Here is a 26,140-nt window from a genome sequence, read left to right on the forward strand (position 1 = left end):
GTTCTTAATTTTTATAAAATAGCTTTTAGCTTATAATAATCTTTTCCCAGTGATATACTTCAATTTACTTAGAAAACACATTTTTCTATTTTATCTCAAGCCTGACTTTCATTTCCTAAAATTTATTTTTTATTTCTTTTCTTTCTTATTTTATTGTCACCAGGATTATCTCTTATTTATTTATTTATCTATATTTATAAAAAGGAAACACTGACAAAAACCATAGGATAAGAGGGGTACAACTCCACACAGTTCCCACCACCAGAACTCCGAATCCCATCCCCTCCTCTGATGGCTTTCTTATTCTTTAACCGTCTGGGAGTATGGATCCAAGGACATTATGGAATGCAGAAGGTGGAAGGTCTGGCTTCTGTAATTGCTTCCCTGCTGAACATGGGTGTTGACAGGTGGATCCATACTCCCAGCCTGCCTCTCTCTTTCCCTAGTGGGGCAGGGCTCTGGGGAAGCAAGGCTCCAGGACACATTGGTGGGGTCGTCTGCCCAGGGAAGTCTGATTGGCAATCCTGCCACCAGGATTATTTCTATAGCTCGGTACTGACACTACTCCACCACTCCTGGTGGCTGATTTTTTTTTCTTTTTCTTCTCTCTAAATTGCATTAGGTAAGACAGAGAGAAATTGAGAGAAGATAGGTAGATAGAGAGAGGGAGAAAAAGACACCTGCAGACCTGTTTCATCACTCATGAAGTGGACCTCCTGCAGGTGGAGAGTGGGGGCTCGAATCTGGATTCTTGAGCGAGGTACTAAGTGGTAATATGTGTGCTTAACCGGGTATGGGTATGCCACTGCCCAGCCCTAAAATTCATTAACATTTAAAAAAATATATCTTTACTTATTGGATAGAAGCAGCCAGAAATCGAGAGGGTAGGGGGAGATAGAGAGGGAGAGAGACACCCGCAGCCCTGCTTCCCCTCTTGCAAAGCTTTATCCTTGCATGTGGGGACTAGGGACTCAAACCTGGGTCCTTGCGAATTATAAAAAGTGGGCACGAACGGGTGCGCCACCTCCCAGTCCCCCACCCCATTAAACCTCATTTCCATCCTCATGATTAACCCGACTTTTCTGAGCCATATAAATGCAGTGACCTTTCCTTTTTTATTCTTACTTAAAAACTCATTTAAATTTGACCTCTCTTGCCGATTTTGACATTAAACCCTAGCTTTTTTCGACTTTCCCTTTGACCCGCAAGTGAATGTCTCCAAGACGATGCTGGAAATGCCATTGTTCACTTATGGATTCAAATTCAATTCAGTGACTCTCTGTCTTTCCTGGAAACAGACTCTTTCTGGATAGGAAAGTCCCCAAACTACACATCATCAGGAGGATTCGTGTGCTTTGGCTATTGTTGACTTTATCTTTTCTTCTTGTTTTCTTGTCTTGCACGTGATGACATTTTGCTGTAAACCAGCAGTGTTTGCCATTATGAATTTTAGTGGAAGAAAGTTACCAAGTCCAGAGGTTTGAAGGAGCGGTATTGATCTTTTTTTTTTTTTTTTCTTCTCTAACCCCCAGGTGAAACGGCTGAGGAAGCTGATGCTGACATGCCTAAAATCTACGAGCCCATTGGCTCTTTCGAGAGCCTCAAGGAACGCCTCAACATGTTTTTGCAGCTCCACAATGAGGGCGTCCGCGGGGCCGGGATGGACCTGGTGTTTTTCAAAGATGCAATGATTCACTTAGTCAAGGTCAGCACCTCCTGGAGGGACCAGGCACTTGACCTCACACCAGAATTTCCCTCTCTCCTCTTCCACTGTCATCTTCTGGGAGAAGATTCAGCTTTCAGATACACTTGGTACCACAGTTCCACTTCACCTTTGAAACCAAACGCACGTATCACACTTGTAGGCTTATAGTCAGAACTCAAATGTGTGAGATGACCCATTTCACGCAGGGCTGTTTCTCCAGCTTCCAGAAAATGAATGTGGTTGACGGTGGAGTTCAAAGCACAGAGAAAAAAATTAAAAAAAAATCTTGCTTGTTTTTTGGCACTAGACAAAAGATAACAACAACAACAACAAAAAATAGTGTGTGATCTTTGAAGACCTTATGCATAGGGAAAGACTAGACGCAAATAAACAACCACACACACACACACACACACACACACACACACACACAATATCTGCTGTGTGATTCCATTATATGAACTTCATCAAGTCATGTGATTCATGGAGACAGAAAGCAGAACAGTGTTTTCTAGGGCTGGGGCTGGGGAAGGAGGAACTGGATAGAATATGTCATGGGTACAGACTGTCATTTTTATAAAGTGAAGAAAAGTGTATTAAAATCCTATCATGGTGGTGGCACAATAATGCTGATATGCTTGAGGTCATTGACGTCTTATGCTCAAGACGGCTAAGATGGCAAGTTTAATATCTTCATGTATTTCCTCACTGTTACGAATAGTTTAAAAAGCCACACAGCGATGAGTGTCTGTCAGCTAGATGCAAATTCTGTCAGTTTTCTACTTTCTCACAGGACTCACTGCAATATCCATCCTTAGGGCAGCTGATTTTTTTTTCAGAGATTTCCCAGAAAAATATTTGATTTACTTGATACATCCTGTAACCTAATTTATCAAAGATAGACAGCAATGCTGTGGACTCGGCTGTAGACAGTCCCACTCTGTTGATGGCAAGGACCTTTTCGGATGACATCCTTTTAATTAGGAAGAAGACAGGCTGCTACTGCCTCTTCCATTACTGAGATTGAACCACGAGGCGCCGTCTTGTGGTTACAAGTTGTCATTTGCCTCTTAGGGAAATGGGGTGCCTTTTAGGGACTGTCTCACCAACTTGCTCTGAACATGGAAGAGTGTGACGAAGGGATTTCTGTCAGACTTGAGTGAGTCAGGGTAGAGAGGGAAGAAGACATGCAGGTTCTTCTGAGGTTGGGTCTCCCAAGCAAGAGAGCAGAGCGTTTGGGCTGGGGAATCTGATTTCTCAGAATCGGAGACATCTGTGATGGATTATCAGCATATGTGCTCTTTTAAAGTCAGATATGAATAACAGTGTGGAATTTACTCCTCACTTACAGTTGATTAAAAGTTAATTGTCTCGGGCAGAATAGATAGTCTGGAAAAACAAACAAGCAAAAAAGAATAGCTATTCTATCATGTGTGATAATTAAAAGGGAGAAGAAAGGGGCCAGGCCAGGTTGAGTTTGTGCTTCAAGCTCCAAGATGCCACCTGAAGAAGGGAAGAGTCTTGAGTAGTGAAGCAGTGCTGTGGGTGTCTCTCCTCTTGGTTTTCTTTTCCTTTTTCTCTCTGTCTTGCTCTTTCTCTCTTTCCTCCTGCCCTCCTGTTTCTTACCTTCTGTTAAAAAGAAAGAATAATAGACCAAGAAATGGTCTCAAGCAACTGTGGAGCTTGGCGGACACTAAGCCCTAGTGAGAGCCTTGGTGGCAAAGGTAAATAAATGAAGAAAGGAAAGAAAGAGAAAGATACCCCCTCCAATTTCTCTTTGTCCTATCCAATAAAATGGGAGGGAAAAAATGGCCACCAGGAACAGTAGTGCAGACACTGAACCCCAGCAATAACCCTGGAGGGAGGGAGGGAGGAGGGAGAAGAGGAGAGAGAGAGAGGGAGAGAGGGAGAAGAGGAAAGAGAGAGAGAGGGAGAGAGAGAGAGAGAGAGGGAGAGGGAGAGGGAGAGAGAGAGAGAAGATACTTCTCTAAATCAATGACACCAAAAGAACTTCATTGCATAGTATTTACTGGAGACAGAAGTTGATTGGCTTGGTATTTCCTAATGGCTCAAGTGGAAGGTGAGGTTATATGTGCTCTTCTTGTGACTGAGGGACTTTCCAAGAACCATCTATTCCTGCTTTGCAGTACACAGAATGAATAATAAACATTTTTTCACTTCATCTGGTGAGATGCCAATGGGTGTGAACTCTGTGTTTCAGCAAGGACTGGGGATGGTGTGTTCCTCCTCAGCCTCTAGGGTTTGGGGTATTGTTTTGGAATTGGCCAGATTCAGTGACTGAAAATTTTCAGTTAACATACAGCATTTCTCCTGGGTTTTTCTAGACTGACCTTTCCTTCTACATTATTTTTCTGTGGACACTAATCCAAATCTTGTGGGTTGTGAGCCTTGAACTATGTGGCTTAATTTTAAGACATGTTAAAGGTCAAGAGAAAGAACTGAAGTTGAAAACAAAACAAAACGTAGCAAAACAAGATGTGATAGGAAATGAAACACATTACTTAGTTTTATTATTATTAATACTATCATTAATCTAATAATTCCTTCCAAACCGAACATACCTCTGTACAGTATCTCGGCTAAAGCTCATATGTGTGTGTGTGGCTTCTCATAATCTAGCTTCTGTCTGCCGCACCTGACTGTGGGTTACAGTCCAGCCAGCCAGCAGTCCGGTAAAACCAACGGCAAAGGATTACATGTATCCTGACCCCCAGTGGGCCTCCTCCGTACTCCCTTCCTGGCAGGCGCTGTCTTGCCTGGGATACTGTTTGTGTGTTTGCCTCTTTTCCTACTGCTCTGCCGTCTCTGGGGAGGTGGAAGCCAGTGTATCCACTTAGCATTCACAGTGTAATGGGCGCTGAGACTGATGCCTCTGAGATGCTTGGTAAATAGATTTGGTATTTAATCCTGTCTCCAATATGGCTCCCCGTAATCCTTTGCTGTTTTTTTTTCTGTTGTTTTTCTTATTTGATCTTCTCTTCTGAACGTGCACTTAGCGTACTGCGCTACCGCCCGACTCCCTTAAAATATTTTATTTATTTATTCATGAGAATGATAGGAGGAAAGAGAGAAAGAACCAGACATCACACTGGCAATGTGCTGCCGGGGGTCGAACTCGGGACCTCACGCTTGAGAGTTCAGTGCTTTATCTATTGCGCCACCTCCCGGATCACAATTTACATTTTAGTATTATCTCTGTATTTAGTTTTATATGACAAAGAGCCCAGAGCATTATTCCTCTCTGGCATACGTGGTGCAGGGGATCGAACTCAGGAGCTCAGAGTTACCAGTCCTGCATTCTGCCACGGTGCCACCTTCCAGGCAGTATCTTGAGAAGTTTCATCAGTAACCCTTCTTCTCTGCTTATAGGAGACTGGGGAGAGGCACATGGAGAGGAAGAGTAAGGGGTAGAAAGATCATATCACCTGGGGGCCAGGTGGTAGCGCAGCGGGTTAAGCGCATGTGACGCAAAGGATCCCTGGTTCGAGCCCCCGGCTCCCCACCTGTCGGGGAGTCACTTCACAGGCGGTGAAGCAGGTCTGCAGGTGGCTGTTTTTCTCTCCCCCTCTCTATCTTCCCCTCCCATCTCAGTTTCTCTCTGTCTTATCCAACAATAAGGACAACAATAATAGTAACAACAACACCGATAAACAACAAGGGCAACAAAAGGGAAAAAAAAAGTGGCCTCCAGGAGCGGTGGATTGGTGGTGCAGGCACTGAGCCCCAACGATAACCCTGGAGGCAATAAAAAAGAAAAGAACATATAGCCTGCCTATCCTGAGACACACAGAGGAAATAGGAAGATGACCTTCATTTTCCAGGCTCACACTGAGCTGTGGGGAATTCATCTCAACAGGGACAGGGGACAAGCAGAGGGAATCCTGAAAGAGAGTGTTTAGCAAAACGTAGCAGTACATAGAGCCTATAGTCACCCTGAAAAGCTTCCCCCAGTCATAGAGAAGTGATCTCTTTTCTACCCTAACCCACCCCCTGTTTAATCTACAGGAAGGTCGCTTAAGCTGCGGAAGGAAAGAGAAACAAGTAGTGATCACAAAGATGAGAAATGCATCGAGGAGAATTCTGCTCTGAGCTCCCTCTAGGTGGGGTTGGAAGTCTGATGATGGAAGATTTTCATTTAATTCCAATAAAGCCAAAGACACATGAACTTCTGCCATTACAGGGGCTTGGAGTGGACCAGTGTTACTGACTGGCATAAAGTGGACTTCAAAGCCCCCGTGATCTCTTAGATACCACGGTTTCTGGCAAATATAGAAGTGTTTACTTATTTAGTTTTTTCATTCCATGACTTTTTGGGGGATATTCTTTTTTAAATTCTGTCATCTTTCTAATATGGAGAACATTTTAGTCAAAGTTTTTTTTTTTTTTTTTAATTTTCCTATTCTACATCATTGGTTGAGTAAACTGAAAGGAACCTTCTCCTCCTCCTTCTCTTCTGGAATGTTCTCTAAGACTGCTGTAGTCATAGGTGTACAGTCTCATGTCTCCCCTTCTTCTTCTAGCGTTTGCCCTTCTTCCGTAGCCAGTCAACAGCATCAGGTTGAGCCTGATGTAAAGTTTCGAGACCTCCTTTGAATCTGGAAAGGTGGCAGTCGTTGACTATGTGGGTCATAGTCTGTCTGTAGCCGCAGGGGCAGTTTGGGTCGTCTCTGGCTCCCCAGCGATGGAACATAGCGGCGCACCGGCCATGGCCTGTTCGATAGCGACTGAGGAGGGCCCAATCATAACGTGCTAGGTCAAAGCCGGGTTGACGCTTGCAGGGGTCTGTGATGAGGTGTTTGTTCTTGACCTCAGCTGACTGCCAGCTCTGTTTCCAAGAGACTGGAACAGAGAAGTTCAGTGTAGGCGTAGGGGATCAGATTGGGTGACGAGACGTCAAGCGTTGGACAGGGTGGGCGAAGATATCCGCGTATATTGGCAGGTCCGGTCGAGCGTAGCCCCTGAATAGACCTCACTCACCACTCCAGTCACATGTCCCTCCACCCAAGGGCACTGGAACCCCAGCCCTCTTATAATGTACTGCTGTCTCCTTTTTTTTTTTTTTTTTTTTTTTTTTGAGTTTGAATCTCCTAAAATAGATAAATAGATCTGGTCACTGCTTAATGTTTCACCTGTCTTTCTCCCTTCCTCCCTTCCCCTTCCCCTCTTCTTTCCTCCCTTCCCTTCCACTCCCTTCCCTTTTCCTCCTCTTCCTTCCCTTCCCCTCCCCTCCCTTTTCCTCTCCTCCTCCCCCATCCCTTCTACATTTCCTTCTCTTTCCTTTTTTATTTATCGCCACCAGGATTATCACTAAGGTTCAGTGCATGCCCTATGAACCTACCACTCCTGGTGGCCATTTTTTCTTTTCTTTTTTCACTTGGAAGCCTATATATATATATGGAGAGAGAGAGAGAGAGGCACCTGTAGCCTTCTCCTCTCATGAAACTTCTCCTTTGTAGGTGGGGACCACCAGGATTTGAACCCTGGTCCTTGCACATGGTCACATATGTGCTTAACTAGGTGTGGCACTGCCCACACATTTCACCTGTATTTTTAAATTAAATTTATTTATAAAATAAAAATTAGAAATTATCAACCAAACTATAGGATAAACGGGTACAATTCCACACATTTCCCACCACCACAGTTCCATATCCCATACCTTCCACTGGGAGCTTTCCTGTTCTTTATCCCTCTGGTAGTATGGACCCAGAATCATTATGGGGAGCAGACGGTGGAAAGTCTGGCTTCTGTAATTGCTTCTCTGCTGAACATGGGTCAGGTCAATCCATACTCCCAGCCTGCCTCTTTCTTTCCCTAATAGGCAGGGCTCTGGAGAGATGGGGTTCCAGGGTACACAGGTGAGGTCCTCTGCCTAGGGAAGTCAGGTTGGCATCATGGTAGCATCTGCAACTTGGTGACTGAAAAGCATTAAAATATAAAGCAGAAAAAAATGCTTAATAGTCAGGAATCTAAAGGCATGAATATAGCAGGTGAGATTTGAGGTCTCTCTCTTTTTTTTTTTTTGGAAAAAGTAGGTCAATTTTAGGTCTATTCCAAGGGACCCATGACTTTACTAATTTTTGCCTGAGTCCAGTAGCTGACATGCAGGTGGGCCAAAAGTATTATCTGGGGAGATGGTGTCAGAGTTGGAAATAAGACTAGAAAGCTGGATCAGGAAAGAGACTAGCTCCCAAATCTGGGAAAAGTATGTAAATACCTTTAACTGTAAACCACATTGATTTCATCTGGGGCCTATATCCAGGGCAAGAGCCTGTGTAACCTCTGCATCCCTGTAGGTCTGAGCTCATATTCTGTGGTCATAGCTAGGAACATTCTAGGCTGCACCCATTGCCAGACCCATCTTCCTTGAGTGCTAGAGGATTTTAGTCCAACCTTCCTTCTGAGAATGGTAGTCCGTACCATTGTTGATCCACATTGAAGGCAAGGTCCTGTAGGGGCCCACAAAGGAGTCCATTATGTTGTTGCTGTTGGAAATGACCAGTGACAGTGGCAAGAAGGATCTGTTAGAGGTCTAGGCCCATCATGTCTGTGTGTGAATCCCAGGATTCCCTGACTAGGGCCCTGGGAGATGGGATGGCCTGGTAGTGAGCAAAGAGGCATCAATAAAGTCTGCCAGTCTCTTGCCCTTATCCAGATTTTGTAGTCCTTACTTTGTCTGATAAGGTTGTCCTTGGAGTGATTGAGGGAAGTGAAATAGGAAGTAGGTGAGGAGATTATCTAAGACTAAGTAGCAGCTCTTGGATTACGGGCTTTAGGGTGTCTTGTTTAAGTCTTTCTACTTGTTTGCTGCACTTACCGAGCCACTGCAAACTGTTGTGCGCTGCAGCTTTAAGGTATCTGTTTCCTCTAACTCCTGGATGCATATGTGCATGTGCTCTGTCTCTTGGGTCCTGCTTCACATCTAGGTGTTGGGGCTTTGTTAGGAGGTGCACTACATGAAATGGAATTAAGGAGTCCTATGATCTAGGAACACGCTCACCAGAGTCCTGGAGCTGAAGGGCTGACACCGCAGGCCTGTCCTTTGTGGACACCTTCCGAAGTGAAACATGTAGGTCTGGCACTGGCTGCACTGATTAGGTCGAGATTAGCAGATGCTGTCTCCAGTGGTTTGGGTCAAGAGAAGCCTGCCGAAAAGTGAGCCACACCCCAAAGGTTCTACGACTGGAAGAAATGTGGGTTTTATAGAGAGTAGGGAATCACCTGTATTTTTTTTTAGAATTTTTTTTTATTTTAATGTATTTATTTATAAAATGGAAACACTGACAAGACCATAGGATAAGAGTAGCATAATTCCCACCACCAGAGTTCCATATCCCCTCCCCTCTCCTGATATCTTCCCTACTCTTTATCCCTCTGGGAGTATGGACCCAGGATCATTATGGGGTGCATATGAGGGAGGTCTGGCTTCTGTAATTGCTTCTCTGCTGAACATGGGCATTGACAGGTTGATCCATATTCCCAGCCTGCCTCTCTCTTTCCCTAGGGGGGCGGGGTTCTGGGGAATCAGAGCTCCAGGACACATTGTTGGAATTGTCTGTCCAGGGAAGTCATGTTGGCATCATGGTAGCATCTGGAACCTGGTGGCTGAAAAAGAGTTAACATATAAAGCCAAACAAATTGTTGACTAATCATGAACCTAAAGGCTGGAATATTGCACCTGTATTTTTTTTAAAATCAATCTTATTTCCCTTTTTGGAAGCTTAGAGCAATCATCAATGTAGGGTATTGATGTTTCTGAACTTTGGATTTTTCTAAAGATACAACCTACCTCTCCGACTCTTTTCACTGCACTTAAACGCATCGATTTCACAAATGTTCTGATTCCTATACTCAGCAGAATTCTCCATCCTAATTCCAAGATATCAGTGTCTTCCCAAAAAGTGTCCATTAAATCAGTACAGAAAGTGAATTCTTGGGGCCGAGTGGTGGCTCACCTGGTTGAGCACACATTTTGCGACGCACAAGGACCAGGATTCGAGCCCCCAGTCCCCACCTGCAGGGGTAAAGCTTTGTGAGTGGTGAAGCAGGCTGCAGGTGTCTCTCTGTCTCTCTCCCATCTCTACCACCCCCTTCTCTCTTGATTTCTGGCTGTCTCTAGCCAATAAATAAATAAAGATAATAAAATTTTAAAAAAGAAAGTGGATTCTTTTTATGTGGAAAGATCCAGGTCTCTTCTGTTTCATACTCCAGATCTCACGTGTGATCCGGACTCCACGAGGAAACGTCCTCCTGGTGGGGGTGGGTGGATCAGGGAAGCAGAGCTTGACGAGGTTGGCTTCGTTCATCGCTGGCTATTCTTCCTTCCAGATCACCCTGACAAGGTAACAAGCTTTCACTTGAATTAACCTAAAATGGATTTCGATAAGAGATCATTTTTCTCAGACAAAATTATCAGGATAATTTTCCTTCTTGAATGTTAGCTTAGCTTCAGCCTCTGTCACAGACCTTGGAAAATTCACACAAATCCTTTTTTGGGGGGGAGACATTTTGGCCCGTCATTGCAGGGAGGTGCTGCCTGCCTCTCTCCTGTAGTTCACGATAGTAATATCATGCACCGTTCAGTTTCTTTGTCAAAGGAGAAATTTGTCCTTTCAAAAATGCTAGTTTAGATTTCAAGAATATTGAGGTACTGAAAAACAAGGAAGCATTTTTAGTCATTCATATATTCCCGATGTTTACCGATCCCCAGCTGTGTGTCAGATCCACGGACAATGAGGATGAGTAGGGGGTGGTGAGTAGAAAGGGCAGGCAGACTTGGCCTGGGTCACTGCTGAGCACACAGCAGTTCAGTGGGGCAGACACCTGAGAGAGGTGTTCACTGAGGGCTGACGCACCGGTGTATGGGATCTGGAGTGATGATGTATCGTTATGAGACGTGACAGAAAAGAAATGCAGGGGCCAGGCGGTGGCACACCACGTAAAGCGCACATATCACAGTGTGTAAGGACCCCGGTTCAAGCCCCTGGTCCCCACCTGCACAGGGCAAGCTTCACACATGGTGAAGCAGGGCTGCAGGTGTCTCTGTCTCTGTCCCTCTGTATCTCCCCCTTCTGAGCGAAGCATCATGAGTGGGGAAACCAGACAGAGAGAGAGAGAGAGAGAGAGAGAGAGAAGAATCATGAGTGGGGAAACCAGACTGAGAGAGAGAGAGAGAGAGAGAGAAGCATCATGAGTGGGGAAGCCAGACTGTATGTGTCTCTCACTCTATCTCCCATCTCCCTCTCACCTCTCCATTTCTCTCTGTCCTACCATCTAAAAGAAAGAGAGGGTGGCAGCACATGTGAAATCAAATCTGAGGTCCCGGAAGCAATGAAATAGGGCTGGTGTGCAGAGGAAAGAGGCAAGTGGGACAGTAAGAGCAACGGAGTCCTTTGGAGGTTGAATTAGGGATTTAGACTCCACTCTAGAGCAATCGTAAATCACCAGTGAGCTCTCCCTGGGAAAGGCGTATCTGATTTTTATGATGGTGTCATGAGTGGTAGCAGTGAAAACGAAGGTGACAGAATCAAGAGATTACAAGTGAGTTACAGCTTTTGCATTTGGCAGCTGGATAGCTAGTACAACTGCTCATCAAACTTGACTTTCCCCAACACATGCATGTAGTGCAGGAGAATTAAAGGAAAGTGATTATGAAGAGGACAAGCGGACATGATCTTGAAGAAGTTCCGTAGAATCTCAGGATTAACCAAGTAACCAAGACAAAGGGAAAAGTGGGAGACCAGCTGGGGTGGCCTCACTGGGCAGAAAAATTCACAGAGGGTAATTTCTAGTTACGGTAGCAGGATGCCTGACTTACGGACATTGATTAAGGTTTGGCTTCATCCCAAAGAATAAAACATGGTTGCTCTGTCTGGTTGATGGAGGTCCATGGATAACAGCCAGGAGAAAACAATGTTTTAAAAATATTTTATTATCTTTATTTATTGGGTAGAGACAGCCAGAAATCGAGAGGGTAGAGGGAGATAGGGAGAGAGAGAGAGACACCTGCAGCCCTTCTTCGCCATTCACAGAGCATTCCCCCCTGCAAGTGGGGAGTGTGTGTGGGGGGCTCGAACCCTGGTCCTTGCACACCATAGCATGTGCACTCAGCCAGGTGAGCCACCACCCAGCCCTGGAGAAAATGTTTAGACATTGAGCGGGGTTATTTTTTTCTCTCACTTTTTATTTAAGTCTACCTTTTTTAAGGTTATACCTAAATTATAATTTTGAAAGTTTCCTGAACTTCTTTGAAGGCTGGGACAAGGAGAACTAAATCTAATTACTTTGTGAGTAATTTTTACAGAGAAGCAGTATTACATGGGAGATACCCTGTACAGAAAAGGGGTTGAGGGAGTCGGGCTGTAGCGCAGCGGGTTAAGCGCAGGTGGCGCAAAGCACAAGGACCGGCATAAGGATCCCGGTTCGAACCCCAGCTCCCCACCTGCAGGGGAGTCACTTCACAGGCGGTGAAGCAGGTCTGCAGGTGTCTGTCTTTCTCTCCTCCTCTCTGTCTTCCCCTCCTCTCTCCATTTCTCTCTGTCCTATCCAACAACAACAACAATAAAACAACAAGGGCAACAAAAGGGAATAAATAAATAAAATAAATATTAAAAAAAGGGGTTCAACTCTGAGATTTGTACAAAATCTCTAAGTAATTTAACACGCACAAGTTAATTTCGTTTTCAGAAGAACTTTGTAGATTATCAGGGTTTATGACTGAAGCTTAGATGAGAGTTTGCACTGTACTCTGAAACCCGAGTTTACTCAGTGGTGCAGAAGCCAGATAATGCTACTGGAACTCTGAATCGTTGGACTTGGTATATTTTAATTTTTGGTGGTAGTTGCACCTCTTTTGGGATCTTGCAAACATTGCGTGACTGCAAGCTGATGTCTACCACTGAATGTCTTTTGACAGTGAAAGAAAATTTGAAGTAAGATATTCTATCAGATTTCTAACTGTGCTGTTACAGAGCACAGACTTCCATCCAGCCCTTTCTTGCGAGATTGAAAAAGTCAATAAAAACAATTGAGTTAGGGGATTAAACGGGCACCATTAATAACATGCCACCCCCCACACACATTATAGAACGAAGGCTTGAATTCATTTAGTTTAATTTAATTTATTAGATATCTTCCAGAATAGCAATTGTAGATGGGTCCTTAGTCAATAGTACAGTTTATCTGTTAAAATGCCAAGAGATGTCCTAAAAGTGAAATATATGCATGCAGATGACATTTAATTATGAAAGAATTTATACTTTTGCTGCAGGTTTTGTTTTCACTGTGTTGTATGTGTGTATGAAAGAATTGTAATGTGTCACGAAATGTGGAAATTTAAAGTCAACAGCATCCTTGTAAGTAAATGTAATGAACATGAAAAGTCACTTGTTCGTATAATAGAATATGGGTTGACTAGAACAACATAACACATTGTGGTGAGCTGAATACATAACGCATATTAGAAGGCTCTTTTGATTCCAATAAAAGCTGTGAGCTAATGACAGTGACATTCTTTCTTTTTTTAAAATTTTTTATTTATAAAAAGGAAACATTGACAAACCCATAGGATAAGAGGGGTACAACTTTGCACAGTTCCCACCATCAGAACTCCGCATCCCATCCCCTCCCCTGATAGTTTTCCTATTCTTATCCCTCTGGGAGTATGGACCCAAGGTCATTGTGGGATGCAGAAGGTGGAAGGTCTGGCTTCTGTAATTGCTTTCCCACTGAACATGGGCATTGACAGGTCGATCCATACTCCCAGCCTGCCTCTCTCTTTCCCCAGTGGGGAAGGGCTCTGGGGAAGTGGCGCTCCAAGGCACATTGGTGGGGTTGTCTGTCCAAGGAAGTCTGGTTGGCATCATGGTAGCATCTGGAACCTTGTGGCTGAAAAGAGAGTTAACATACAAAGCCAAACAAATTGTTGACCAGTCATGGACCTAAAGGCTGGAATAGTGCAGATGAAGTGTTGGGGGGGTCCTCCATTTTGTAGATAGCTAGTAGGCATATTTTTGTTATATTCCAAAGGGTCTGTGGCTATACTAGTGTTTTTTATTATTATTATTATTTCTTTAGGTCATACAACACATCAAATCTGATCGAGGATCTCAAGATTCTGTATAGAACAGCTGGCCAGCAGGGCAAAGGAATCACTTTTGTTTTCACAGACAATGAGATTAAGGAGGAGTCATTTCTGGAATATATGAACAATGTTTTATCATCGGGTGAGGTAGGGGCCCACTTGATCTTCACGGGTTTTCTTTCAGCTTCCTGCCAAACTTTAAAGCTCTTTGAGTTTTCTCTCATTAGAGCTTCAGCTTAGTGTTATCATTGGGAGTTAGGTCATAAGGCTGAAAAACTTGACTTTTTAAATTGCTGTTTGGAAAACTGAAGTTTTTTTTCTGTATTGAAGGGATTAAGGTAAAATACAGGAGTTTGTACATGTGTGATATTTCTTAGTTTTCCACATGACACTCTAGTCCCCTTACCGAGGTCCTCCTCCACAATCATGTTCAAGGATCTGAGCCCCCCCTCCCCGCCCCCAGTCTTTTATTTTGGTGCAATACACCAAACCCAGTCCAAGTTCTGCTTTGAGTTCCCCCTTCTGTTTTGACTTCTCCACTTCTTTCCGTGAGTAAGATCATCCCATATGGACTGAACTTCTCTTTCTGTATCTCACTTCACATGATTCCTTCAAGCTTCATCCAAGATGAGGTGAAGAAAGTGAACTCACCATTTTTAATAGCTGAGTAGCACTCCTTTGAGTATATAGACTTGAAAGCTACATCTCTTCATCAAAATCTGCATTTCAAACCTCACGAGAAGCCCGGGAGATGGTGCAGTGGGTCAAGCACTGCATTCAATACATGAGGTTCTGAGTTTAGTCCCAGGAATTGCGCTTATCAGGGTGATAACCTGACTCTCTTTTTCTCTATGGCTAATAAATAAATCTTCCTTAGGGAAAGAGCGAGAGGGATGGGATGGGATGAGGTGAGGTGGGGTGGGGTGGAATGGAAGGGCTTTAGGGCTCCAGTGCATGATGGTGGGGGGAAGGACCTAGCTTGTGGAAGAGTGGCTTGCAGACAGCTGTCTTGGGGAGATGAGAGATTGTACCTACGTGTCCAGAGCTGAGTTGTAAACTGTTCACTTCCCAATAAAAGTTAAACAATAAATGAAAAATTAAATTAAAAACTGTAAAAAGAACCTCAGTGGATGCTTCAAGTGACAAATGAAAGAGAGAGAGAGGAAAGAGAAGATAGAGATTCTATTTTTGATATGGCCCATCTTTCCGCCTTAGAGAGCTATGGCATTACGCCTAAATACAGAATCCTTTGTGTACTTAAAAAAAAATTGGTGTCTCACACCTTGGTAACTTTTGGTTAATTTCCCCAAGGTGAGTTTATGAATCACAAACAGTCAAGATGTTTATATCAAACTATGTTTTTTTTGGTCTGTTTTCACTTGGACTGAACTTGACTGCCTGCCCTTGATTCTGAAGGTCTCCAACCTCTTTGCTCGCGACGAGATGGATGAAATAAATAGTGACCTTGTATCAGTCATGAAAAAGGAACACCCCAGGCGCCCCCCTACCAACGAGAACCTGCATGACTACTTCATGAGTCGGGTCCGACAGAACCTTCACACTGTGCTCTGCTTCTCACCGGTGGGGGAGAAGTTCCGAAACCGAGCTTTGAAGTTCCCTGCCCTCATTTCGGGGTGCACCATTGACTGGTTCAGCAGATGGCCAAAGGACGCCCTGGTTGCTGGTCAGTGTGGTGGAGATTTTTTGTGTCAGATTCTGGTGACTGGGTGTGTGTGTGTGTGTGTGTGTGTGTGTGTGTGTGTGTGTGTGTATGAACATGTTTGCTTATTTATTTTAGTCTGTGCTTTTTTGCTGTCTCTGAGCTGGATGAAGCCAAAAGTCACTTTGGTCAACACTGGAGAATTTTTGCAAGCTAGTGTGCAATTTTTTGTTTTGTTTAATAGGCGTTTTCTAAAGTGTGGTCCAGAGGATGAGTCCTCTAGCCTTGAATTTTCAGAGCTAGAGCCAGACTTAGCTGCTGGGATTCATTTCCAATGATCCTAGTTTTTTTTTTCCTTTCAAAAAATATATTTCCTTAAAAAAAAAATTTATGGGCCAGGCAGTAGTGCAGTGGGTTGAGCGCACTTAGTACAAAGTGCAAGGACCCGTACAAGGATCCCAGTTTAAGCCCCCGGCTCCCCACCTGTCGGAGGGTCACTTCACAAGCAGTAAAGCAGATCTGCAGGTGTCTGTCTTTCCCCCTCTCTGTCTTCCCCTCCCCTCTCAATTTCTCTCTGTCCTATCTAATAAAACAATGGGAAAAATGACCCTCAGGAGCAGTGTAGGCACCAAGCCCCAGCAATAAAACTGAAGGCAAAAAAAAAAAAAAATCCATTGGGCAATATTTCTAAGAAACATGAAAAAGTTTGTGATAATTTCTACTGAACTGTGCATAAACCTTGCACATTCCGAGAGACTGAGGGCATGTGTTATCTGATTCTTCCTCTCCTTGGAAGAATATCACCAGGGTTATTGTCCGCACAATGAATCCACTGCTCCTAGTGGCCATTTATTTCCCTCTTATTTTGATGGGACAGAAAGAAACTGAGAGAGGAGGGGAAGACAGAGAAAGAGACAGAAAAAGAGATACCTGCAACCCAGCTTCATCATTCATGCAGCTTCCTCCTTGCAGGTGGGGACCAAGGACTTGAACTCAGGTCTTTGCATACAGTGATGTGTGTGCTCAATCAGGAGCAGTACCACCTGACTCCATGCAAGAGTGAGATCCTCTGGTATTTGTCTTTCTTCTTCTGACTCATTTCATGGTGCACTGGCCCTTCCAGTTTCATCTGTGATGCAGCAAAAAGCAAGACCTCATCTTTTTTTTTTTTTTTTTTTTTAATGGCTGAATAGTAAATGGTATTTCACAACCATATTTCTCTTGTTCTGGTCTTTATTTTCTCTAGTGTCTGAACACTTCCTCTCATCCTATGAAATTGACTGCAGTTTGGAAACCAAGAAGGAAGTGGTCCAGTGCATGGGCTCCTTCCAAGATGGCGTCGCGGAGAAGTGTGTCGATTATTTTCAGCGGTTCCGACGTTCTACCCACGTGACCCCCAAATCATATCTCTCTTTTATCCAGGGCTATAAGTTCATTTATGGAGAAAAGCACATGGAAGTGCAAACTCTGGCCAACAGGTAAAGGTGAAATTTAAATCCAATTCCCCCGCCCCTTTGATGCAGATGTCATTTGAGGGCACCTTTGCTTCTCTTGTACATTTTGCAATGACCAGAAGACATGCTTGATTTTTTACAACTCAGATGACATGGGCAGGGGGTAGAGTGGGTGGATAAAAAGAATCTTCCCTTGGAGGCCTCGGTCTTCCCAGCAGGTAGAGGACCAATTTGAAGGCAGCATTTTCTGTTATAAGAACAGGACTTAGAAGCAGATGGAGTGTCTGCAGTGCAGCCAGCATGTGAAGGAAGCCATGGGGTGACTTGACTCTAAGGAATCTGCAAGAAAGTTAAAATGATCCCCAACCCATTTTTCATGTATCTTAGAAAATAACAGCATGGGTGGGTCAGGTGCTGGTGCAGCGGGTTAAGCGCACATGGCACAAAGCGCAAGGACCAGAGTAAGGACCCGGTTTGAGCCCCAGCTCCCCACCTGCAGGGGAGTCGCTTCACAGGCGGTGAAGCGGGTCTGCAGGTGTCTGTCTTTTTCTTCCCCTCTCTGTCTTCCCCTCCTCTCTATGTTTCTCTCTGTCCTATCCAACAACAATGACATCAATAATAATAATAATAACCACAACAATGATTAAAAAAAAAAGGGGGCAACAAAAGGAAAAAATTAGCCTCTGGGAGCAGTGGATTTGTGGTGTAGGCACTGTATCCAGCAATAACCATGGAGGGAAATAGTAATAATAATAAAATAAAATAAAAAGAAAATAACAGCATAGATATGTATGTAAATATACTGAAGGTATTGAACACATGACAATTATTAAAAATTGCAAATAGATATGACCCCCTCACTCCCCCTCAGAAAAAAAAAAGAATCATGTGCCATCTATCAACTTTTTTTTTTTCTTTTTTCTTTTTTCCTCCTCCAGGGTCATTGCTGGGCTCGGTGCCTGCACCATGAATCCACCGTTCCTGGAGGCCATTTTTCCCCCCTTTTGTTGCCCTTGTTGTAGCTTCGTTGTGGTTATTATTATTGCCCTTGTTGACGCAATTCGTTGTTGGATAGGACAGAGAGAAATGGAGAGAGGAGGGGAAGACAGAGAAGGGGAGAGAAAGATAGACACCTGCAGACCTGCTTCACCGCCTGTGAAGCGACTCCCCTGCAGGTGGGGAGCCGGGGGCTCGAACCGGGATCCTTACGCCGGTCCCTGCGCTTTGCACCACATGCGCTTAACCCACTGCGCCACCGCCCGACCCCCATCTATCAACTTTTAATGAAATAAAGTTTATAGGGGAACCTGCTATGTCTGTATATAGCAAATCTGAGAAGACTTGACAAAAATGTCTGCTCTGGAGAGGTAAGGTTCCAAGACTTCTGGTGAGGTAGGTCGTCTGCCCAGGGAAGTCAGGTTGGCGTCATGGTAGCATCTTCAACTTGGCTGCAAAAGGATTAAGATCTAAAGCAGAACAAATTGTTTAATAATCAGGAACCTAAAGGCAAGAATATAGCAGATGAGATTTGAGGTCTCCATTTTGGGAAAAACTAGTAAAGTTTCCCCCCCTCCAGGTAGGGTTTGAGGGCTTGAACCCTGATCCTTGAGCATTATAGCATCTGAGCTCAACAGAGTGTGCCACCATCTGGCCCCATCTGCATATTTCTTTGCCCTTTCTTTCTTTCTTTCTTTCTTTCTTTCTTTCTCTCTCTCTCTCTCTCTTTCTTTCTTTCTGTCTTCCTTTCTCTCTTCCTTCCTTTCTCTCTTTCTTTCTCTTTCTCTCTCTCTCTTTCTTTCTCCCTTCCTTCCTTCCTTCCTTCCTCTCTCTCTCTCTCTCTCTCTCTCTTTCTTTCTTTCTTTTTCTCTTGCCTCCAGGGTTATTACAGGGGCTTGGTGCCTGCCCTAAGAATCCATCACTCCTGGAGGCCATTTTTCCCATTTTGTTGTTATTGTTATTGCTATTGTTGTTGTTGTTGAATAGGACAGAGACAAATCAAGAGAGGAGAGGAAGACAGGGGGAGGGAAAGACAGACAGACAGACACCTGCACACCTGCTCCACCATTTGTGAAGGGACCCCATGAAAGGTTTTTGCATAGCCATTGTGCTATGGTTCCAACCCTGGTGATGCTTTTGTGACCCAGAAAATGGTGTAGAAACTTGGCTCTTATTTATGTCAAAGAACCTGTTGTGAAGCTGAATTTGTTATATGTAATGTCCTAGATGTTTCTAAGAGAACTAGCTCATGGGTGATGTTAAACGAGGACTTAAGAAGTTGGAATCTTTATTCTTTAAATATAGCAGGGAAGGCTGCAGAGATAGCTTAGTAGTTGAGTGCAAGAATTACAGACATGGGTCCAAGTTCAACCCTAGGCATAGCATAGGCCAGAGAAATATTCTGATCTCGTCTTCCTCCTTCTCCTCATCCTTCACCTCCTCCTCCTGCTTCTACTCCTCCTCCTCCTCCTCTCACTTTCTCTCTGTCATAAATGAACCTTTAAAACAACACATAGGATATGTTCACATATATCCATAAACTAGGGCAAAATATATACCTGAAAGCAAAAGTACACAATAGTCTGCAGTGAGTACCCCCCAACACTTCATCTGCACTATTCCAGCCTTTAGGTCCATGATTGTTCAACAATTTGTTTGGTTTTGTATGTTACCTCTCTTTTCAGCCACCAGGTTCCAGATGCTAGCAAGATGCTGGCCAGACTTTCCTGGACAGACAACCCCACCAATGTACCTTGGAGCTCCACTTCCCCAGAGCCCTGCCCCACTAGGGAAAGAGAGAGACAGGCTGGGAGTATGGATCGACTTGTCAACACTCATGTTCATCGGGGAAGCAATTACAGAAGCCAGACCTTCTGCATCCCACAATGACCCTGGGTCCATACTCCCAGAGGGTTAGAGAATAGGAAAGCTATCAGGGGAGGGGATGGGATATGGAGTTCTGGTGGTGAGAATTATGTGGAGTTGTATCCCTCTTATCCTATGGTTTTGTTAATGTCTCCTTTTTTAAATAAATAATAAAAACAAACAAGCAAAAAGCAACAACACATAGGACCGTGACACCAATATAAGTGTGCTAGGATGTGGGAATTGTGACCAAGTACCATGAACTGTAACATCACGCCCTGGCATCTTCCATCCCAGAATGAAGACCGGATTGGAAAAGCTCAAAGAAGCATCGGAGTCTGTTGCCGCTCTGAGCCGAGAGCTGGAAGTGAAGGAGAAGGAGTTGCAAGTGGCCAATGACAAAGCCGACACGGTGGGTGGACACCGGCCCTGGTGTCACGTCCCGTGGGACTCGAGTTCCCAGTTCCTCAGCTCGAATGAGGAACAGTCCTTGCTCTCTGACTCACAGCCCCTGCGTTATTTGCTGCCACCAGGCTGAAGCGCTCTGAATATGTGACAGTTGTCAAGGGAACGAAACCAGCACATCAGAAAGGGGACATTTTCAGATGCATCTTTGCAAATATTCAATGAGGCTTTTTTTTTTTTTTGTCTTCTCCTGAATTAGGTCTTAAAAGAAGTGACAATGAAAGCCCAGGCTGCTGAAAAGGTCAAAGCTGAGGTGCAGAAGGTGAAGGACAAAGCCCAGACCATAGTGGACAGCATCTCTAAAGATAAAGCCGTGGCCGAGGAAAAGCTGGAAGCCGCCAAACCAGCATTGGAGGAAGCAGAGGCGGCTTTGCAGGTGAATCTTTGGGATGTGGCAGATGTCCGCTCTCGGGGACTGGGGAGAGGACTGGAGTGGAAATCATGAAGAACGAGGAGGAAAGACCCAACTGCATCAGATTAACGCACCTTCCTCATGTCAAAGAGCGTTTTCTACTTGGCGGAGCTATTGGCTTTTCATAGATACGGCTAGTGCTGCTTCCCACCTCACTTTCTTCACTCAGCAGTGCCAGAGAGTAGTCGTCCAATCTCCTGCCTTATCACCAGACAAGTATGTGATGCTGTAACAAAGTCACATCAGCGGGGGTTGGGCGGTAGCACAGCGGGTTAAGCGCAGGTGGTGCAAAGCTCAGGGACCGGCGGAAGGATCCCGGTTCGAACCCCCAGCTCCCCACCTGCAGGGGGAGGTTTCATGAGTGGTGAAGCAGGGCTGCAGGTATCTCTCTGTTTCTGTCTCTCTCTGTTTCCCCTCCCCTCTCTGTTTCTCTCTGACTCAAATAAATTAATAAATAAACAAATAATTAAGTAAAAGAAAACTTCTTTTGAAACTGAAGTAAAATAAGCATGTTCCACTCAGATATTATATGACTTTATCCTGGCCTTAATGTCCTCACTGACGGCTACAGCATTTTTCTTTTTTTAATATTTATTTATTTATTCCCTTTTGTTGCCCTTGTTTTTTTATTGTTGTAATTATTGTTGTTTTTATTCTTGTTGTTGTTGTTGTTGGATAGGACAGGGAGGAATGGAGAGAGGAGGGGAAGACAGGGAGAGAGAAAGATAGACACCTGCAGACCTGCTTCACCACCTGTGAAGCGACTCCCCTGCAGTTGGGGAGCCGGGGGCTCGAACTAGGATCCTGATACTGGTCCTTGCGCTTCGCCATGTGTGTGTAACCCGCTGAGCTACCACCCAGCCCCCACCCCATCTGCTCTCATTTCTCAACTAGTGTCCATGAGAGGGATCATCCCATATAATTCTTTGCTTTCTGGCTCATTTCCCTCCATAGGACTCCTTCAAACTCTACCCAAGATGAGGTAAAGAAGGTGACCCCATCCTTCTTAACAGCCTAGTAGTATTCCATTGTGTGCATGGATGACAACTTCCTCAGCCTTCTTCATCTGTTGTTGGACACCTGGGCAGCTTCCATGTTTTTTTCACCTGCACATTATCTTCTGAGACTGGATGCTAATCCCCTTCTTCTCCCCTAGACCATCAAGCCCTCAGATATCGCGACTGTCCGCACATTGGGCCGGCCCCCTCATCTCATCATGAGGATAATGGACTGTGTGCTCCTGCTGTTTCAGAGGAAAGTCAACACTGTGAAAGTTGACCTGGAGAAAAGCTGCACCATCCCCTCATGGCAGGAGTCTTTAAAACTGATGACCGCGGGGAACTTTTTACAGAACCTGCAGGTGGGTAGTTCTGTTACTAGACGTTGAGCTCTGGGTTGCTTGATAGCCAACACCTGAGAGGCAAGGGGAGGTGAGGGAAAGCAGGTTTATCCAGGTGTTAGCAACCGGAGAAGATGGCAGGCTGAAGACTCAGGTTCGAGCCCCCACTTCTCACCTACAGGGTGGCACACTTCACAAGCAGCGAAACAGCAGGTCTGCAGGTGTCTATTTTTCTCTCTCCCTCTCTCTCCCCCTTTCCCCTCTCAATTTCTCTCTGCCCTGTCAAATAAAATAGAAAGAAGAAAAAGAGGAAAAAATGGCCACTCAGAGTGGCAGATTCATAGTGCCAGCACGGAGCTCCAGCGATAACCTTGGTGGCAAAATAATAATAATAATAATAATAATAATAATAATAATAATAATAATAAAATGCATCTGGAGATGTTTGTATTGGGCATCCAGCACCTCCCTGGAGGACCTTGCTTATTTGTTTTCTGTCTCCTACCTGTGGATAGCTGCTAGTTCATCTGACACACAGACATCGTGAAGGGGGACCTTTCTGCCTCTTAGAGCCGAGTAAAGAGCATGAGAAAGAATGAAGCGAAAACCATAGAGGGGGTTGCTGTGGCAGAGTAAGAAAGACGTGGCAAAGTGCGGAGTGGGGATGATAGTGAATGGTGACCGAGGTCCAAATTAAAATATATTTTCTGCGAGATTACAGTAATGCGGAATTTAGAGGAACTCAAAATCGTTACAAGTCCTTCAATAGTCTTAAGTTTCTATCTACATATTTTGCCTATTAATTTTTTCCATCTTTATCAGGCATATAATAGACTCTTAAATTGCATTTATTTAAGGTGTATGATTTGACAGACATAAATATATATATAGACATATATATATATATATATATATAGATATATATCTTTCACTAAAGAAACTTGCATTGAGACAGTTCTAGATGCCTGTGTTCTACCTACAGTGTGTGCATTCAGTGAAGGATCGTTTCACTGAATTATTTAGTTGCTACATTTCTTGCTACTGGGGAAACATTTAATTATCTTCTTTTAGATGATCAAATAGGCTTTTACGAGGTTCAGTTTTAGTGTTTGACTAGTCTTCTCTTTTGATGCATTCTTAATCCATTTCTGTTACTATTTTTAAAATTTATCCTGCCAGAAGGCAACATTCTTTCATATTCTTGATAGTTTTATGATTAAAAATTAATACATTACCCTCAGGGCCTAATGTTCATGTTATTATCTTTACATCTCAGGTGAATTTAATAGAACCCCCACTTGAGCATATTAAGTGTTTGATTGCTGCTACATATCTACGTCCTTAGGCTGAGTGTCTCTGCGTGTTTATTTTTCAGTATTGATTTTACGGATTTGGAACTCACCTATTCAAGGTTGACGATATGGAAATGGGTTTGCCTTGGAAGTGTTGATAACAGGATCAGTATTTTACTTTTTAAGCTGGACTCCAGTGAATTGATTTAGGGCTACCTGTGCTTTGAGTTCTTGATTGTCTCTCTTTACACTCCTTTCATCTTCAGAACTTTAAAAAATTATTTTAAATAAAAGTTTTTTTTATTGCCACTAGAGTTATTGCTGGGCCTCAGTGCCTGCACTAAGAATCCACTGACGGGGGAGTTGGGAGGTAGCACTGTGGGTTAAGCGCATGTGGTGCAAAGCACAAGGACTGGCATAAGGATCCCAGTTCAAGTCCCCGACCTGCAGGGGAGTCACTTCACAGGCAGTTGGTGAAACAGGTCTGCAGGTGTCTGTCTTTCTCTCCCTGTCTCTGTCTTCCTTTCCTCTCTCCATTTCTCTCTGTCATATCTAACAACAACGACAGCAGCAACAACAACAATAAAAAAAACAAGGGCAACAAAAGGGAAAATAAATAAATATAAAAAAATTTTTAAAAAAGAATCCTCTGATGGCCATTTTTTTCCTTTCTATTTTATTTGATTGGACAGAGAGAAATTGAGAGGGGAGAGGGAGAGAAGGAGAGGGGAGAGAGAGAGAGAAAGAGAGAGAGAGACAGAGGGAGAGGGAGAGGGAGAGGGAGAGAGACCTGTAGACTTGCTTCAACCCTGGTGTGGCATCCCGGCTGCAGGTGGGATGCAAGTGGGGCTCGGATTAGGGTCCTTGGGTCTCGGTACATTGCGATGCACCGTTTCCATGACACTCTGAGCATGTGCGTTCATGCACAGTATGAGTTCGATGTACAGAAGTATTTGGACTTGATTTTTCTTTCACAGCAATTTCCCAAAGACACAATCAATGAAGAAGTGATTGAGCTTTTGAATCCTTACTTTGAAATGTCAGACTACAACATTGAAACTGCTAAGCGTGTGTGTGGGAACGTAGCTGGACTTTGTTCTTGGACCAAAGCCATGGCTTCCTTCTTTTCTATAAACAAAGAGGTGCTGCCTCTGAAGGTAAGTATCCCAGGTGGAAGTGCAGGGTAGGCTCACACAAGGGGACTGTAGGTCATTGGTCTTGTCTTTCCATACTGCGTGGGCTATTCCACTCAAACCCATGGGGAGAGCAAGCAAGAGAAAGATTGGAAACAGGGTGTTTCTTTTATCAGTAATCCTCCCCCAGTCAGAACTGCATGAGCTTCTGATTACAGACTCAACAAGGAGAGAATTGCTGGCTTTTTTTCTTCCGCAATGTCAACTTGAATAAAGACACCTCGAAAACTAAAGCACATGATTCCCTGATAGTTTTCCACATCTCTTGAGGATTCTAGGGAATTCTAAAGTAAGTCAGTGTTCAACACACATCCATGTTTGTGGTTCGTCTTAGTTCCTTTGTCTTGCAGGAAAAGAAACCAAATGTCATCTGTTGTTTCCTATAATTTACAGAACAGACTTTGTCTCTCTTTGGGTACGTTTTAGCTTCCTTTATACATGTTAGCAGTGAATGACACCCAGTCTTCTATAACTGAAAGCTCAAGTATATATTTAAAAATGAAATAGTAACCTCTAAAGAATCATCTGTTATGGCTTGGATGGCTATGTTGCTTTTATATGAGTGAACTCTCAACCAACTTAAGTCAACCTACTTTTATAAATAACCCAAGGATTTTGGTAATCATCATAAAAACAATCAAAAGTGGAAGGGCTGTAAAGCTAGATTTGCCCATTCTGTTCTCGGCTGGCTGCCGTGCCAGCATCATCTGTTTCATCGCTGACGCCCTTGGGGTCATGGGGAAGCTGGAAATACCGGACTAATTTGGCTCAGGATATGTTTGAGCAAATAATTGATGTTCTGCTGCCAGCCATTAAAGATTTTGGGGCCTTTGGAGAAGCTGGCATGGCTCAAAATTGGCATTCTAATATAACTGAGTTATAACCACCGTATAAAGCGGAAAATACAAGGCATCACTAACATATCTACTTCCCCCCAGCGATTTAGGTTCCTGTAGTGTCTTGATGCTCAGTGCAGCTGAATTCGTGGCAGTTAGTTTTTTTTCTTTTTTTTAATATTTATTTATTTTCCCTTTTGTTGCCCTTGTTTTTCATTGTTGTTGTAGTTATTATTGTTGTTGTTATTGATGTCGTTGTTGTTGGATAGGACAGAGAGAAATGGAGAGAGGAAGGGAAGACAGAGGGGGAGAGAAAGACACCTGCAGACCTGCTTCACCGTTTGTGAAGCGACCCCCCCTGCAGGTGGGGAGCCAGGGACTCGAACCGGGATCCTTATGCCGGTCCTTGCGCTTTGCAGCACGTGTGCTTAACCCGTTGCGCTACCGCCCAACTCCCGTTAGTTTTTTTTTTTTTAAATTTATTTATAAAATGGAAATATTGACAAGACCATAGGATAAGAGGGGTACAATTCCACACAGTTCCCACCATCAGAGCTCCGTATCCCATCCCCTTCCTTGACAGCTTTCCTATTCTTTATCCCTCTGGGAGTATGGACCCAGGGTCATTGTGGAATGCAGAAGGTGGAAGATCTGGCTTCTGTAATTGCTTCTCCGCTGAACGTGGCCATGTCTCTCTCTTTCCTTTGTGGGGCAGGACTCTGGAGAGGTGGGGCTCCAGAATACATTGGTAAGGTCCTCTGCCTGGGGAAGTCAGGGTGGCGTCATGGTAGCATCTGCAACTTGGTGGCTGAAAAGCAT

The 26,140-nt window shown here is 44.1% G+C and overlaps 1 protein-coding gene across 1 annotated transcript in view; it reads left to right on the forward strand.

The window, feature by feature from the left end:
* The window catches only part of DNAH5 (dynein axonemal heavy chain 5), a 243,975-nt gene that overhangs the window by 142,797 nt on the left and 75,038 nt on the right, over positions 1 to 26,140 (forward strand). The window contains exons 52-60 of the mRNA XM_060191928.1: positions 1,533 to 1,705; positions 9,938 to 10,068; positions 13,802 to 13,955; positions 15,225 to 15,492; positions 16,715 to 16,946; positions 20,082 to 20,196; positions 20,449 to 20,625; positions 21,818 to 22,021; positions 24,270 to 24,449. Coding sequence (XP_060047911.1) covers positions 1,533 to 1,705; positions 9,938 to 10,068; positions 13,802 to 13,955; positions 15,225 to 15,492; positions 16,715 to 16,946; positions 20,082 to 20,196; positions 20,449 to 20,625; positions 21,818 to 22,021; positions 24,270 to 24,449 — 1,634 coding nt within the window. The remainder of the gene's footprint in view (positions 1 to 1,532; positions 1,706 to 9,937; positions 10,069 to 13,801; positions 13,956 to 15,224; positions 15,493 to 16,714; positions 16,947 to 20,081; positions 20,197 to 20,448; positions 20,626 to 21,817; positions 22,022 to 24,269; positions 24,450 to 26,140) is intronic.

This window comes from Erinaceus europaeus, chromosome 5 (assembly GCF_950295315.1).
Source record: "Erinaceus europaeus chromosome 5, mEriEur2.1, whole genome shotgun sequence".
In the NCBI taxonomy this organism is placed as follows: domain Eukaryota; kingdom Metazoa; phylum Chordata; class Mammalia; order Eulipotyphla; family Erinaceidae; genus Erinaceus; species Erinaceus europaeus.